The following is a 13,019-nucleotide window of genomic DNA, read 5'->3' as shown; positions in this document are numbered from 1 at the left end:
AGCCAACACTGTATTTAGTATCCTATTTACATATCCACAGTTATAGTCAAGACTTTTGGTAGTAGCAAAGATTCCTCTAATACAGCAGGATGGTTCTATGTAAGTGGCAGGCGTGCACACATGCACGGTTCCATTTGAACAGAGCTTTATGTTCAGTGTCCACCACTTGCACGAGCACCCACCAATCACGAGTGGAACTAAGCACACACGCTGCTCGTGCGGCCCGGTTCCAAACAGGCCACAACCTGGTAGTGGGCCACAGCCTAGAGGTTGGAGGACCCTTGCTCTTAATAGTTCCAACAGAGGCCAGAAGAGTGAAGGAAAATGAATATGGAAGGATAAACTGTTCTTTTCCTTCCATGATAGCTTGTACTTTCCATCACTTCATGAATTCAGGGCCATTTTCAAAAATTAAGGCCAACCCTCTTCTATAATTCTAGATAGTCCTACAATCACAATTGGAACCTGAATTTTGTTGTAGGCTTTAGTCGCAGTTATATGTCAAAATACCACTTGATTGGACCCAATTATTTGACCATTTTTAGTTTCATCATTTAGTGAACCATGTAGTTGTAAGTCTGAATCTATTGTACAGGAAGAGCTCTCTTTTTTGCTAGAAATTCAGTCTTGTGGCCATGGGTCACCTTTTGCAATGGCAGGAAATGCTGTACAGATCACCCTTTCTGAGAATGTTGTAACTCTGGTTGTTAAAACAACTAGTCCTTAGTTTAGGACTACCTGTACCTTGATCTATTATTTTTGAACCTGAACTGCAATGGTTATTTTCAACTGGAAAGTAAGGAAGAATTAGATCTGGTTCTGCCAACAAGATTGGCCAAAACTACAGAACATAATCAAATGAGGAATTACATTCCATAAAATGTTTTCTTTTTGTCTTAAGAAAAATGTGTATTTTTTTAAAGAAAAAGTTACACATCACTGACAAATCCCAAAAATATAAGGACAGAGTAGGACACTTCAGGAGATTTTAATTTAGCATTAATGCAGATAAGATTACCTTTGTCATAGTTTTTGGAGAAATGTAGAATAATGAAAATTTGAACTTTTAAGTTGCTATCCAGTTGCTAGAATGCCATTGCTAAATATGCACGGACAGCACTATGGTTAGCCACAACTGTTGTGTAAGGACAACCCCCAATGGAAAATTGCCTCTTCTGTCAAATTGTTGGCAATTAGCAACTAAGAAAATCTCTCTGCAGTCAGGAAGAGACAGATCTTGTGTGTTCCAGTCAAATGTCATTTTATCCTTTTAAACTAAATCCAAAGTGAACAGTTACTAACCTGTAGTTTAATGCCTTATGAAATGCATTATTTATATACCATTATTAAGCACAATACAGCAAGAATTGCAGAGAATGTTTGTGCCCCAGATACATATTCTGTGCTGAACAAAACACACAAGATTTTAGTAAAGCCTGTATGATTCCATTAGTAATACACAAGGGAATTTCTCCATTCAGTTCTCCATTCAGTTCTCCTTTGATCATTAATGAAAAGTTGCAATGCATCATATTTTTAATTTGTTTCCTTTTTTCCTGCATTTGATTTAAATTTAAAGCTTTAATTTTTAAACTTTTAAATATATCTTCATCTTGAGTTGTATCATCACTAAAACCGCAAGGTAGGCAGCCTGCTATCCACAGGTATTAAAGTATCAGTAGACAGCCAATTGTCAGCCAACTTCTGTGACAATCTGACTTTATTTTACAATATTTTTCAATTTAACCAATTTTTCAAATTGGCATGCTCAAGAACCCAGACATTTTTTTTTGCAATGGAAAAAAGCAAGTGGCTTCACCTGGGTGTGTGGGTGAGGTGTATGAGGATATATCCCCAATTGTCAATTTAAAATAGATGAAATAAGCAATGGATGGTATCAGGTATGATTGGCCATTCCTATCATGGAAGTCATTTTGTGAGAATGCTTCCATCATGCTGCCTCCTTCCCCATTTGTTCTCTTACTACATAATTCTGAAATGAATTTGTCCTGGATCTCACAGATAGAAATTCATCTTCATAGGTGTTCATTCCTCGGCATTTGAATGTGCTTTCTCATACTATTCCATAATAGACTCCATGGTATAGGTAGTGTTCAACATACAATATAATGACCGGTCAAAGTTACAACGGCACTGAAAAACGTGACTTACGACTGTTTTTTCAAAGTTATGACATTTGCAATGTCCCCAGGGTCATGTGATCAAAATTCAAATACTTGGCAATTGGATCATAACCGTAGCAGTGTCCCAGGATCATGTGATCACCTTTTGCGAACTTCTCACAATGGGGAACCAGATTCACTTAAGAACTAATTTATCAGTTGCAATTATTCACTTGAAAACTGTGGCAAGGTCATAGAATGGGGCAAAACTCACTTAACAAGTGTCTCAACAGAAAATTTGGGCTGAATTGTTGTATGTTGAGGACTACCTGTATTAGAAACTACTGGGCATAAGCAGCTTTCCTCCGTCAAGATTAATATTAAAACTGATGTTCAAAACAGGCTTTTCTCAACTCTATTCTTACCATAGTTCATCTCCTCACCAATTGACCTTACATTTACAAAGAAAATGAAATATGGTCTTTCCAACTGATGCTACTTGCTTTGCTTTCAATATTGTCAGCTATACTTCTATATGCAATGGGCAAAGCTGGTTCAATACCAACTCTGCACATGCTGCAACTACAGTACAAAGTTAAGATTCATTGCTCTTGCCAGCCAAATAAGATATTTATTTATTTATTATTTATTACTTAGATTTGTATGCCGCCCCTCTCCGAAGACTGTATATTTATATACAGTATAAACTTTAGTAGCAACTTTTGGAATAGATCTATTTTTAAAATTCCAGCCTTTTGCATATTTTCAACTATCCATTCAATAACAAAAATGATTTCCCATTTGAAATAACTTGGCGTAAGCAGTATTAGGAAGTAATTAAAAGTGCTGTATGGTTTCTTAAGGCTTTCATATTCCAGGTAGCTTTTGAATAGCTGCTGTTAGATTATTGTTTATTAAATACCATGCATTTCTTCAAATGTCAGGAAATGATTTTTCATTTCTTAGGCTTATGCTATTTCAGTATTCTGGTTTGAAATTAAATCATACATGGCGCTTATGAAATGGAAAAAATGCCCAAGAGTAAAAAGAACTTTGGATACAATCATTACACCAGTCAGCCACAATTACTAAGAATAACATACTAAAGAGATACAACTTTAGGGGTATACTAACAAGGCAGGTTATCTGTTTAAGTTTGCATGTCCATTCATGTACATGTTACCCAGTTCAGATGAATTCAGTATCCTGGAGAGATCCATTTATTATTAGACCAGGGTATATTTTACAGGTTACAAAGATTTTTTTAATACATATATATATCCAGAATCCAGGATTTAAAGAAACATTCTAATATAGATTCAGACTTTCAAAAAATAAAAGGTGCTTTTGTTTTAGTTAGAAATGGTCTTCCATCAGAAAGGATGAAAATTTTAGAATTGCCATTGAATTATAAATTCTCTTTTTGAAATGTGAAAAGGGTGAAGTAAATGTTTCTTAAGTTGCTCTTCCAATTCATGATGAAAACTGCACATCAATAGGTCGAATCTTCTTTTTGATTATGGCTTGGCAGAAGTACTTTTAGCAGTCTCTTCTATCTCGTCATTGCTTATGTGCATATACCGCAGTGATCTATATTTTTTAACATCCTGCAGCAGAATGACCATAACATGGAAAGTAAGAGAAGGTTAATCCTGTTGTTATTTCTATAGTATAGCAAATAGATGCCTTAATGTTTACTTATCTCTAATTCTGAAAATATCCCTACAAGGAGTGGACAGAAGATAAATTTGGTTATCTAGTTAGATTACTGGATAACAGTAAATCAGCAAACATTAATATGTCTAACTTCAGCAGTAGTGAGACCAAAACACAAGTGCTTCCTAAAATAAGCCAGAGATATATATCTAAGCTACAGACCTTATTCAGATTAGTTCAGTCTGAGGCTCATGAGAGTGCAGCAAATGTTACCTCTCACGATTGCCACCATTTTTCCATTTACATTCATTGTTCTAAGGATATACACACATATAATTCTACAAGCTTGAAATCTGCGACAGAAGAGAGGTAAGGAGAGTAGCCTATGTTTTTACTGGGTAGCTTCTTCATCTTCCAAGTATGTTTGTATTTTTTGGATTTATGTGCTACCCATCTCTTTGGAGGTGACTCTGGACAGCTTACTAACATTAAAACCAGAAACATTAAAAACAGTAATCATAATTATACTAAAAATTGATTTAAAGCATAAACATGGGAGGTAGGGTCTTCAATCTACTAACCACCTCCACAGTGATGCCCCCTTGCTGGGGGACCCAGGCTCGCTAGTAGAGCTAGATCTTCAGGCCCTTGGGAAGGTTAAGAGGGTCAGTGCAGATCTCACCTTGGGGATATAGCAATAGCATTTATATGCCCTCTAAGTCATTTACAGAATCAGCATATTGCCCCCAATAATCTGGGTCCTCATTTTACCCACATCAGAAGGATGGAAGGCTGAATCAACCTTGAACTGGTGGTGAGATCTGAACTGCTGAACTACAGCTAGCAGTTAGCTGAAGTAGCCTGCAGTGCTGTACTCTAAGCACTGCACCACCACATTTGATGTTCCAAATGGCAGGGCCCACAGAGATCTCTTCTGGATCCCACCTGTTGGAATTCCTTGGCTGACAGGATCCATAATATGCCCTCTGCTGGCATGGATGAGGCGGACCAATCTCATTTGGTTGAGGTGGTTCCTCAGCTGGGACCCATGCCATACAGGGCTTTAAAGGTATGGCACCTTGAACTGAAGTCAGAAGCTAAGCAGCACCAATGAAGCTCGTGAAGCAACAGTATAACAAGGGCCAGTCAAGGCTCCAAGAATTGCCTCCACTGCTGCATACTGCACTAGCTATAGCTTCTGAGCTATACTCTTCATTAGAGTGCATTGCAATAGTCCAGGCATGAGATGACTAGGGTTTGACTGATCCAACAAACTGGCACCAAAGTTGGGCAAAGACTCTCCTGGCTACAACTTTGAGCAGAATTGAGAGTCCAGGAGAACCCCCAAGTTGCACACTGGGGCTGCCTGGGGTAATGGAACTCCAACCAGAACTAAATGTTAAGAGTCCTGGATCTTGAGGCTCTAAACATCCAAAGCCATTTGGTCTTGCCAGAGTTCCATTGAAATTATTGTCCTCTATCCAGGCCCCCAGAGTGTCCAGCACTGGAGAGGAGCAACAGCATCACTTTCTTTGGACAAATGACACATACAATAACATTAATCATAAAATCATTGTTATGAAGTATATAAGGAAGAGAACATCCAATGAATGTTTGATTGATTTGATTGACTGACTTACCGTATTTTTCGGTGTATAAGATGCCCCTCCCCCAAAGAGGGTGAAAATTTGGGTGCATCTTATACACCAAATGTAGCCCCACCCAGCCTCTGAAACAGGTTTCAGGGGCTGACACAATCCTCTGAAACAGGTTTCGGACTGGGGGGAAATCCTCTAAAGGAAGGTTTTAGGGACTTAAAAAAGTCTATGAAACAGATTTCAGAGGCTGGTAAAGCAAGGTGCAGAGCTCACAGCTGTTTGGGGGTATTCCAGGAGGCTGATTCTCCCCAAAAACTAAGGTGTGTCATATTCCAGAGCATCTTTTATAGTCTGAAAAATAGGGTGTTTCCTACGCCATGGAAGATATTTAAACAAAAAGCAGAAAATAATGCAGCCTTATATGACAGTTGCAGATTGATTGGCAGGGGGTAGGAAACTCATACCTTTTTGTTAGCCATTGCAGAGTCTTCACACTATTTTCAATGAGCTTTGAAATATAATTGAATAATGGCTGATCCATTAATGCTATTTTTCCCACTTTCAACCCTGTAACAATTTTTTACTAACCTGTTTCCCTATAAGAACTGCAGATACAAAACCCACAAGCAGGAAAGCCATTGCAAAGTAGGCAACTCTCACACGAAGTTTGCTCCTTGTTGCACTCATCATCTTTGCCCTTTAAAAAGCAAACACACAGCGTTATCACATGGAAACGGTTATGTCATATGTAAGCTCTTGAAGGCAACGCTCCCATTGTTTTGACTTACACTTAAATTTTACTTGTTTAATGGTTTAAAAGCATTTGCTCTGTTTTTATTGTGCTTTACTTTATTGTGAGCTGGATGGCCATTTAAATTAGATAAGAACCTAGATGCTAACACTTTGCCAGTTTCCAACAGGAGAAAATATCAAATCTATCTGATGGATCATCTTTCTTGCAATTCAATTCTAGTTGTCTCTTTTGCATACTGATAGGTGGCTAAAACAATAAACTTGAAGAGATTCCACAGATGAGTCACTGAAAAGCAATCATACTTCCTGTTAATTATAGTAGGATTTTTGCAATTTCCTATACAGGATTACAAGAATAAATGAAATAGCACGTTTGCATGACAATAGCAATGACAGTGAAATGTAAAAAATGGGCTTATACTAAGAAAGTTAAGAACAGTGGACAACTTTCTCCAATCTGAATGTGAACCAGGTGTATGAGCTTTAAATTCCAGAATTTTCATTAACTAGGAAATACAGATGAAACTCAAAAAGTTATAATATTGTGGAAAAGTTCATTTATTTCAGTAATGCAACTTAAAAGGTGATGAGATTCATTGCATGCAAAGCAAGATAGTTCAAGCTGTGATTTGTCATAATTGTGATAATTATGAGGTACAGCTCATGAAAACTCCAAATCCACCATCTCAGAAAATTAGAATATTGTGAAAAGGTGCAATATTTCAGGCTCAAAGTGTCCCGTTCTAATCAGCTAATTAAGCCATAACATCTGAATAGGTTCCTGAGCCTTTAAATGGTCTCTCAGTCTGGTTCAGTAAAAATCACTATCATGGGAAAGACTGCTGACCTGACAGTTGTGCAGAAGAAAAAGTTGTGCAAGCAGAGGGATGACCGCAGCCTGGAGAGGATTTTCAGGAAACGGCCATTCAAAAGTGTTGGGGACTTTCACAAAGAATGGACTGAAGCTGGAGTCGGTGCATCAAGAGCCACCACATACAGACGGATTCTGGACATGGGCTTCAAATGTTGTATTCCTCTTGTCAAGCCGCTCCTGAACAACAATGTCAAAAGCGTCTTTCCTGGGCTAAAGAAAAACAGACCTGGTCTGTTGCTCAGTGGTCCAAAGTCCTCTTTTTTTGATGAGAGCAACTTTTGCATCTCATTTGGAACCAAGGACCCGGAGTATGGAAGAAGAATGAAGAGGCACACACAGCAAGATACTTGAAGTCTAGTGTGAAGTTTCTGCAATGTCATCTGCTGGTGTTGGTTCACTGTGCTTCATTAAGTCCAGGATCAATGCATCCATCTATCAAGAGATTTTGGAGCGCTTCATGCTTCCTTCCGCAGATGAGCTTTATGGGGATGCTGACTTCATTTTCCAGCAGGACTTGGCACCTGCCCACACTGCCAAAAGCACCAAAACCTCCTTCAATAATCGTGGGATAACTGTGCTTGATTGGCCAGCAAACCTGCCTGACCTGAACCCCATAGAAAATCTACTGGGAATTGTCAAGAGACAGATGAGAGACATGAGACTGAACAACGCAGAAGAGCTGAAGGCCACTATTGAAGCATCCTGGTCTTCCATAACACTCAGCAGGGCCACAGGCTGATAGCTTCCATGCCACACCACATTGGGGAAGTAATTGCTACAAAAGGGTCCCAAACCAAGTACTGAGTACTTATGCATGCTTATACTTTTCAGAGGTCCAATATTGTTCCATGTACAGTCTTTGTTTTATGGATTGCATGTAATCTAATTTTTTGAGATGGTGGATTTGGAGTTTTCATGAGCTATACCTCATAATTATCACAATTATGATAAATCACGGCTTGAACTATCTTGCTTTGCATGCAATGAGTCTCTCTCATATATTAGTTTCACCTTTTAAGTTGCATTAATGAAATAAATTAACTTTTGCACAATGAGTTGGGGAACAGCTTACTGAATCATACTTACCATTCAGTTCAGCATCCTAAGAATTTTACAAGAGTTTTTCTGCAGATAAAATATATCCTCTGAACAAGACATTCCATTTAGTTGTCAACAGATATTCTCAGCAAATTAACAGAACATAGAATAACAGAAGGATAGAATAACTTAGAAATCTTCTAGTCCAACCTGCTACTCAAACAGAAGACTTTATACCAGTTATGGCGAACCTTTTTTTCCTTGGGTGCTGAAAAAGTATGGGCCACTATTCCCTCTAGCGTGCACGGCCATATTCAACCTTTTTTAGCCTGAAGCAGATGAAAATCCACTTGACTGAATAGCCCAGAGGATATGTTTTATAAATCTAATGTTTTAAAAGCCTCTCTATCGGAACTAAAACAGACAGGCCTTTTTGGTAGTTCCGAAATGACTTTAGTATTTGGTATGAGTTCCCAAATGACAGGCAACAATTCTGTTCTCTACATTTGTCAGACTAAACAGAGAGTTCTGTGTCAATCTTTGGACAAACAATATTTCAAACTCATTGGAAAAGAAAGATGGAAAAGTGGTCCTGCAAAGAGAATTTGGGGAAAATGGTGTAATCTTGAGAAAGAGAATTTCATGAGGATATTCTTCTAGTTCTTGATTGGAGTATTTTGGAGACAAAATTATCTACAGCCCAGACTGCATTGGTAGCCAGATACAAACTGCATTATAAATACAGCAAAATGGCTCAACTGATAGCAATTCCAAAGATGACTATACACTAAAAGCTACAGCTGAGCTTCTAAGAAAACAGCACACTGGCCTCAGATTACCGATCTTGTATTAACATGTCCCCATATCCCACCACCACCTCCCACCCACCACCAATGACCATCTGCTTGTTATCACATGAAAAATATTTATCTACTCGAAACAACTGGTGTCAGTAACAATCATTTTTAATAGGTAATGAACATACGAAATATGCTGAGGTATATCTTCTCTTTTCTTGTAGCGGCCTGACCACAGCAACAGTTTCTTATCCCATTCAGAAACTTCATGGGCAAATGGAGAGGAGCGTACTGTAGGAGAAACAAAAGACAAAATTCCCCACCTGAAAACTCAAGACAAAAGGCAGCATTAGAATTGAATTACAGTGTTCCCTCGATTTTCGCGGGGGATGCGTTCCGAGATCGCCCGCGAAAGTAGAATTTCCGCGAAGTAGAGATGCGGAAGTAAATACACTATTTTTGGCTATGAACAGTATCACAAGCCTTCCCTTAACACTTTAAACCCCTAAACTGCAATTTCTCATTCCCTTAGCAACCATTTAGATTATTACTCACCATGTTTATTTATTAAAGTTTATTAAAAAAATATTTATTAAAGGCGGATGAAAGTTTGGCGATGACTGATGACGTCATCGGGCGGGAAAAACTATGGTATAGGGAAAAAACCCGCAAAGTATTTTTTAATTAATTTTTTTTTTTAAACCGTGGTATAGCCGTTTCACGAAGTTCAAACCCGCGAAAATCGAGGGACCACTGTATATCATCACAGCCAAGGAGCCCCGGGGAAACAGGTTTTCCTAAGGGTACCATACTTTATAGGCAGAGAATACAGAATAACAGAGTTGAGATCTTACAGTCCAACTCTCTGCTCAAGCAGAAGATCCTATACCAGTGATGGTGAACCTTTTTTGGTTCCCTGTTTTTCAGGTTTGCTGGATACCCTGAATATACTCCTTTTTTCCAAAAAGAGTGATACCATCCAGCCCATCCCAGAATCTATCTACAGGGCTGACTGTATATTATTGGTCCGCTCTGTTTTACTAAAGTTTAAGTATGTTTAATATCTTGTTTTGGCATCCCTATATCAACTTTTGTACAATGTTTAAGACTATGCTTAGCTCCATACATATATCTCTGAAGAGTGAATTCCTTATAGCACAAAACAAAAAAGGAGCAGAAAAAAACCAAGCAAATTTTGACACCTGTGACTTCCTGAACTTTTCTTCCCAAGAGTTCAGAAATAGCTTGTCTTTGCCATCTTCCTACAACTGAGAGAGAGGGACTGGCCCAAGGTCACCTTGCTGGCTTTGTGTCTGGACTGGAACTCATGGTCCCCTGTTTTCTAGCCTGACACCTTAACCACTACACCAAACTGAGGACAAATTAAAAATTTTCTCTGAATGGTTTAGGTGTGGGAGTTTGGTACATATATACAACTTCTTAAAACTGAAGTTTTTCTTTTTTGCATATACCGTTTTAAACCTAAGGGAATAGAAAATATAATGTAGTCATCTACTGGCTTTGTTCATCCAAAAACATAACTCGTGGTGGTCCCTCTAACCAGAACAAATCAGTTACCTGGATTGATACACCACAAGCTATAAAAATCATGGTTTGCTAGCAGTGGTTGTTTTCACATAACATACCAAGAAAGAAAGAAAAATAAGCAATCACATTTTGGTTCCGCATATTGTGTCAACCTCCATTCATAATCTTTAGGCCCTTAATATTTTCTCATTTGTTCCAATTTAAAAGTCTGATCAAAACCAAATTTAATTGAGACAGGGGTCTTAGTAGAACTAGAGAGCACAAGTTCCTGGAAACGCCTTAATCAATCGCCTTATTGACTCACAAATAAATCAAACTCTCCAACTCTTTGAAAAAGCAGCCGATTGAATTTTGGGGCATATATCTACACCATGTGAATTGCTCCCAAACGAAGCATACACAGAATTGGTGAAGAAATTATGAACTTACATTGTCCTTTGAAATCCGGGGTTTTTCCATCGGCCTTCTCAGTCTTGCAACACAGCCTACTGGTTACGGAATACGGTCTTTTAGCAGCACGTGCCAACGAAAAAATGCATTTGTCCAGCCTCCTGACAATTTTTTCTGGAGGAAAAAAGAAACAGGTTTGATTAAATTAAAAATAAAATACGAAGACGTAACCAACCCGTCGCTTGCCTTCCGATTCCTCTAGCTCGGAAGAGAACGGGCAAGATGATCGATCGGGGACTGAGCGGAAAAGAAGGAGCTCCGTTTCCGAAGGCGAGAAAAACTAAAAGCTGCCCTAGCAGCCAGCAGAAGCACCCACCAACAGTCAGCGGTAACTCAGGCATGGCCGCAGACCGCCCTTGGATATTCCGCGGTACGACTTCGCGTTTCCGACGCTTCCGCTCTCCTGTCCAGCGTACTGGCTAGATGGCAACGCTCGCCCCCTTGCCAAGCGGGAGAGGTTGAGTGGCTGAGGCCACCTAGTGGAACCAGCGCGAACTTCAAATAAAAGCGAGAGCGGAGTGCAGGGAGGAGAATAAGGATTGCCCCTTGGGATGTTGTGAATATATCTGCTGCTGGCTTCATTACTGTAGAAATTAATGAGGGAGTGTATGTATGGCTTTTTAGGGGTAGAACGTATTTTATACTGCTTTTGTATTTATTCCTCTTTTTGTTACATTGTTGGTACGGAGAGGGGCGGCATACAAATCTAATAAATAAATAAATAAATTTGAGCCGGGTTGGCGCAGCAGGTAAGAGTGCTGTACTGCAGGCCACTGAAGCTGACTGTAGCTTTGTAGGTCAGCGGATAAATGAATGAATAAATAAATAAATAATTAAATACATAAATTTGGCCAATAAAGAATGCTATTCTATTCTATTAAGGTGATGCCAATATATTCTGATAAACATATGAGGTTTGGATTAGTTCTTTCATTGTAAAAGGTAAAATAAATGCGGAATAACAGTGGCTAGAGACTAGAATGATGGATCTAGCCGGAAAAGAAGGGGGCAATAAAAAAATCTCAGATTTCGTAATACTAGTCCATACAAGTTGATCATCAACCAGAAATAACACCTTTTTATAGTGGCATAGAATTCCTTGGCAGGGATGTGGTGGCTCAGGAGCTAAGATGCTGAGCTTGTTGATCAAAAGGTCAGCAGTTCAGCATTTCGAATCCCTAGTGCCGCATAAAGGGGTGAGCTCCAGTTACTTGTTCCAACTTCTGCCAACCTAGCAGTTTGAAAGCACATAAAAAATGCAAGTAGAAAAATAGGGACCACCTTTGGTGGAAAGGTAAGAGTGTTCCATGCACCTTTGGTGTTTAGTCATGCTGGCCACATGACCATTGAATCCTCTTTGGACAGCATTGCCTCTTCAGCATTGAAACAGAGATGGGCACTGCCCCTAGAGTCGGGAATGACTAGCACATATGTAGGAAAGTTTACCTTTACCTTATAATTCCTCCACCAGACAAGCCCTCTTACCACCCTGTTACTCTAAGAATCTGGTAACTACTTTGAATGCCTGCATTGTAAGTAGACATTTGGCCTCTCATTTTTCCATCAAAGAGAATCACATAGCCCATTCACATTTGCACCTAAATAAAATACAAATACATCCTGGCAACATCTTATTTCTGCCATACCCATAAAAATACTATCATCTTCTCCCCATCTCAGGAGCAAGACAGGTTTAACCACTCACCCCTTCAGGCCAATGGGATCCAACAATAGCTGTAAAGTGTGTGTATAAGATACCTTTCACCCTCTTTTACATCAGAGGGGAAGTCAGATGATTAGGATCAAGCAGCATTTATTGGTTGTTCTAGCTAATACACCTCCTCTCCTCTGGTTCTTAGGCAATCTCATTTTCTCTCACAATGCTGTTGTTTTCCTTACAGAGTTGGACTCAGTAGTTCTAAGCCAGTGTTTTTCAATCTTTTTTCTTCAGGGGAACCATTTGGTGTCGTCAGATTTCTGGCAGAACCCTGATTGAAAAACACTGCATTAAGAGGTACATCCTGAAGCTGAAATAGAATTCTTTTATTGGCCAAGTGTGATTGAACGCACAAGGAATTTGTCTTTGGTGCCTATGCTCTCAGTGTACATAAAAGAAAAAGATACATTTGTCAAGCATCATGAGGCACAACACTTAATTATTGTCATAGGGGTCAAATAAGCA

The 13,019-nt window shown here is 39.0% G+C and overlaps 1 protein-coding gene across 1 annotated transcript; it reads right to left on the bottom strand.

Moving 5' to 3' along the window:
- Nucleotides 1-3,316: 3,316 nt before the first annotated feature.
- FAM162A (family with sequence similarity 162 member A) lies at nt 3,317-11,261 on the bottom strand. The gene is made up of 5 exons (XM_070741949.1): nt 11,154-11,261; nt 10,817-10,951; nt 9,028-9,130; nt 5,966-6,074; nt 3,317-3,730 (listed from the first exon to the last, which is right to left on the bottom strand). The coding sequence occupies exons 1-5, from the start codon at nt 11,176-11,178 to the stop codon at nt 3,641-3,643; spliced, it is 462 nt and encodes a 153-aa protein (XP_070598050.1). The 5' UTR covers nt 11,179-11,261; the 3' UTR covers nt 3,317-3,640.
- Between the last annotated feature and the right edge of the window lie 1,758 nt (nt 11,262-13,019).

The sequence above is a fragment of the Erythrolamprus reginae genome, chromosome 2, assembly GCF_031021105.1.
Source record: "Erythrolamprus reginae isolate rEryReg1 chromosome 2, rEryReg1.hap1, whole genome shotgun sequence".
In the NCBI taxonomy this organism is placed as follows: Eukaryota; Metazoa; Chordata; class Lepidosauria; order Squamata; family Dipsadidae; genus Erythrolamprus; species Erythrolamprus reginae.
Note: the sequence above shows the minus strand (reverse complement) of the source record. Positions and strands in the feature narration are given on the sequence as shown.